Source organism: Arachis ipaensis, chromosome B8 (genome assembly GCF_059453495.1).
Source record: "Arachis ipaensis isolate K30076 ecotype BB chromosome B8, ASM5945349v1, whole genome shotgun sequence".
Lineage (NCBI taxonomy): Eukaryota > Viridiplantae > Streptophyta > Magnoliopsida > Fabales > Fabaceae > Arachis > Arachis ipaensis.
In genome coordinates, this window is record NC_142443.1 from 137,063,472 (window position 1) to 137,068,380 (window position 4,909).

General features: G+C 41.6%; 1 protein-coding gene across 1 annotated transcript; it reads right to left on the minus strand.

Moving 5' to 3' along the window:
- Positions 1–817: 817 nt before the first annotated feature.
- Positions 818–3,862, minus strand: LOC107613043 (putative clathrin assembly protein At4g32285). The gene has a single exon (XM_016314878.3). The coding sequence runs from the start codon at positions 3,213–3,215 to the stop codon at positions 1,218–1,220; it is 1,998 nt and encodes a 665-aa protein (XP_016170364.1). The 5' UTR covers positions 3,216–3,862; the 3' UTR covers positions 818–1,217.
- Positions 3,863–4,909: the final 1,047 nt, after the last annotated feature.

A 4,909-nucleotide genomic window follows, 5' to 3' on the forward strand; every position in this document is an offset into this window, starting at 1 on the left:
AATTTTAGTACATGAATAACATTTTTGAATATTAATAGAACACATGTAACCCTTACTTATTATTGAATCATGAATTAGATAACATAAGAAGTCTGACTAGTCTCCAGAAAATAAAGGTTGGACTATACCCAATATGTTGAATCATCGTGAATACAGAAATGCCACCACATCCTACACGGATTACAGGCTAGCAGAAAAATTTCATTTGTCTCCAAAGTCCAAAAAAGCAAAAATAAAATCTATATTTTACATTAGGTCCAACATGCAATGATAGTCCAATAGAGTTCACCCTCTCCTTTACTAGATCTACACCAGCGCAGAAAATTAGATTATCTTAATTTATCATGCAATAATTGCACTTTGGTTACCTGATTTTACTCCCCCACTGAGAATTTTTACCAAAAATATCCATAACAGTAGTTTCGAAATTCAGATCCAATAGGTGTTAGCAATAAGAACTGAAGGGTATGGTACAACCGTATATATAGATGTTAAACACCAAAAGACACAAGTAACTTGAATGCCAAGAGAGAGAGAGAGAGAGAGAGAGAGAGAGAGAGAGATGTAACTAGACATCTAATTATAGTCCGTAGAAAGATTAATGATGATTTAGTCATATTAGGTAACCAAAAGTAACGGGAAAGCAAAAAATGACCAAATTGGATACTTACCTCTTAACCCAAACAACATGTGGCTGATATTACAAGCAACCATATCCTGAATACTCTACACAAGTATTAGTACAGTTAAAGAACAAGTGGCCATGGCTGTTCCAACAAGATTGAAGTATCATTTGACAAAAAGCCAATCAAGATCATCAATCAGAACAAGGGTTTAATTAAATTTACAGTAGTTAAAAGCGTTTGTCTCTGATCAGCAAGAATCACTTGGAAGTACAAAAATGGAGGAAGAAACTGCTAATATTACAAAGAAGACACAGAGATATCATAACTGAGTCTCATAAACACATCTCTCCCACCAACAAAATCCCCTAACAAGAAATTTTGTATATTCAATTTCAACTCAGTCTCTCCCTCAACATCCCCAGTTCCCCACCATACTAAAAGAGCTTATATATCTCAAGAATATGGAAACATCAACATTTAACAGAAACTTAAAAAAAAAAAAAAAAAAAAAGAAAAACACTATGTCATAATACAAAAAATAAACGAAGCAACCTATAGATATGCAATGAAAAGAACAAAAGAGGGTATTGATCAGTAAGGAGTGTGATAATACCCAGCGGGAGGTCCCATTCCATTGACTGGGGGCATTCCATAAGGCATTGCTGCAGGCATTGGAGTTCCGGGATAGTAACCATTGCCGTTTAGTCTGGCCAAGCTAGATTGACCTTGCATTCCATCCCTTGCATACTGCTGCCACACAACCTGTTCCTGCACAAGTAAATGCTGCTTCTTCTCCATATCCGCCATTTGCACATAAGAAGGTGGCGGAATAGTCAATGATGCCGCGAAGGGATCCTGATTCACCGGCTGCACTGACCCATCTGGGGCAGGGAGAGCCAAAACAGGTGTGGTGGTTTTTCCGGGTCCCGGCAATGCCACACTGCTTGCACTTCCTCCACTCAATTGTGATGTGCTCACATGCTGCCTCACCATTCCTTGATCATACATACCATTCAACAATAAGGGATCAAGACCACCACCCAAATTCTGCTTCTGCCTTGATAAATTACTAGCAGTTTCTACCAGCGCCAATTCCCAATCGGCCTTCCCGGCCTCAGCTGCTGGAGTCTGCCAAGCCGAAGTAACTTCGGGCTGTCCATTTGATGGGAAGGCTTGCCAAGAACCATTAGCATTGCTACCAGGAGCACCGGCAAAGAGTGCCAAAGCCAATCTGTTACCTTGATCATCAGCACTGACTGCATCATCTCTCAGATTCACCAAGTCCTCTGTAACCGGTGGTGGCTGTGGCTTAGGCTCTGGCTCAGGCTGCGGAGGCGGGGTGTAATCCTCCGGTGGAGGCAGTGCCTTGATCTCATTCATATCCGGCTCCGGTTCCTCCTCTTTTGCAGGTGGTGGGGGCAATTCCTCTTTCCTCTCAGGACTCTTAGGCCTCTTGGCCCTATCCCTAACAAACTCCTCCAGGGTCTCCAACAGCTTGCTAGTAATCCTCTGAACCTCGGGGTACTCAGAAGATCTCGCCACACCTGTATCCTTACACCAGTTGAAGAACGCAATAAGCTCGTCGATCTGCTTCGCCGCGCTGGCATAAGCATCAAAGGCCTTAACACAATCAGGGTATTCCATATCAAAGAACTTATCAAGAAGCACAGCAAGAACCTCACAGATATCAGCATAGAGCTGAAAACTCTCCTTCACAACAGGGTACAACGCAATCAAGATCATCCTGCTGTTCTTGGCCAAACCGGTAGGCCTACAAGCCAAGAACCGATCCAGCAACCTCTGCAAATGTCCCATCTTACCGAAAATCCTCTCCGGCTTCATGTCCCTCAACGGAGTCACAGCAACAATACTCTTATCAACCCTTCCAACATTTTCCCTCTCAGTCACATCACCAAACGACCTCGTCCTCCTCATCCCTCCGTTCCCATAACCATACCCTTCTCCCTTCAATTCACCTCCGCCGTACTCATACTCGTAAGGCCGCGGCGGAGGGGACCGGAAATTGTCCCTACCCCCAAACCTATCATCAAAACCGCCACCACTGCCGCTTCCGCCAGCGCCAGCGCTTCCAGCTCCACCAGCAGCGCCACTGCTCTTCCTATCAAAAAGCATCAACTCAAGACGTTGATCAAGATACATAGCATAAGTTCTTACAAAAGCAGAGTGATCCCATGAGCTAGAGTGAGCCTCGTCCCTGAAATCAGACATGTTGAGGAGCCTGGTTCCTCTCCTAGTCGCGTAGAGTATCTCTTCTTGGAACATCGGTGGACCCTCGTTCATGAGTCGGTGAACCAGCATGAGAGCTTTCAGAGCAACGATCCAGTCGCGCGTCTTCCCCAATCGCTTTGACACGGCGGTGACACACGCGTGGACGTATCCGCGGGAGTAAGACATGAGGTTCAAGATCTCGCGTATGTACTTCTCGCCGGCGGGATCGTCGTCGTGGCTCGTCGCTTTCACGATCGCAACCTCCAAGTCCGGCGCCATGTTGCTCGCAACCTTCGCAATCCCTATGCTCGTTTGGTCCTTCACCGCACCAATTGCCTTCCGAATCGTGCTCGGAGCCATCGCTTTTCTCGTTCGGATCTGCTTTGACTCAGTGAGTCAGTCACCGACTCGGAGCTGCTGCCACCTGGCGGGATGCGAAAGCTTTGTAACGGATCGCCTTTCCGGATTGGATTTTGAATTAACAGATTTTTCTAACCGTAATAGCCGTTGGAGCTCGATTCCAGGGTTTTACCTCGTTCTCCTAGATCCACGTTTTAGGACCCGAGAAACTCGGGTTCGGTCGATCTGGTTAAGTTATTGCGGCGGTGAACGGCGGTCAACGTGTCAAAAAAGGCGCGAAAGCTGTAATATCTGTGGCTTAGTTCAGATCTACGGCGGAGAGAGAGAAAGAGAGAATGTGTGTAAGAAAGAGAGGTGGAAGGTGGAGCTACCGTGACTGTGTTTGAAGAACAAAGAAGGGAGCGCGATAAGGTGCGGTGCGGGGTTAGTTTATTACAATACGGTCGCGTACGGTTTACGGTGATGTGGACTCTGTTTCTCTTCCGTGATTGTGATTTTCCTTTCTCAGTCGCGTTCATTTGGGATGGTGCCACGTGGAGAAAGATGGATCGGTGATTAATATGGGTCCCAATGGAGAAATGAATCGTATGGTGAGGATTTGAAATCCAGTGTGTAAAATGTATGGCGTCGGTGGGTGGTTTAGTGCCAAATGCTTTGTATTTTTGGAAAGCAACGAATGTGAGGGTGATTTGTCCTTTCCCTCCATATTTATTCTTTTTTATTATCACTTTCTTTCTTTTTTTACTTGATATTATTGGCTCTAAAAAATTATTATAAGCTGGACTGACTGTAATCGTTCCATATTAAATTGTGAATTACTTTGACATTTTTTAAAAGAAAAATATACAGTTGTTCCATATTTAATTAATCTTGCTGCACATGGATTTGGTATACCTATATATGCATCACAAAAGGATTTTATACTGATAGGTAATAATGTGTTATACCTAATGCATACTTAAATATTGTTTTAACATTTACTATTACGGCGCGATCTAAGGGTCTTCAAGTGCTTTGCTAGGGCAAATTAGTGTTTGTTGAGCTACATACAAATTGAATCTAAATTCTGATCAAAACTTATATGTAATATTTAGTATGGATTAAGATAAGAAGTTGCTGAAAGGATGAAACAACTAAAACAGATCAAACAGTACAAACAGTGATGAAGAAGCAGAGGAGATAGTGATTTTAGAGGAGGAAGACATTAAAAAAGGTGTAAAGACATGTTCAATCCTTCTCTTTAAGGATTTTGACTCATGTCTTAAATGCTATTTGGGTAGTAATTATTTGCATTCAATCAAAAAATTTTATGGATATGATCTGATTTGCAGATCCATTAGATCAGATCGAATCGCCTTTGGTTCAAAAATAAATAAGATCATATCGTAGATTTTAACTGTATATTCGTAAATCTACAAAAATAAAAAAATATGTATATATATATACTCTTTTTAATCCTAAAAAATTTTAGAATATTAAAGTTTGTATTATTATTTATTTGTTGTTGTTAGAATGTTGAATAATTAGATTTTTTGTTTTTTTTTTGTTTCTATTATTATTCATACAGGTAAACTTTATAAAAATATTGAAGTTCGCTGTAGTGGACAAATTTCATAAAAATTAGCAAGTTCGTTCTTATAATGGACGAACTTTCTTCAAATTCTAAAAAAAAATATATATTCTATAAATTAAAG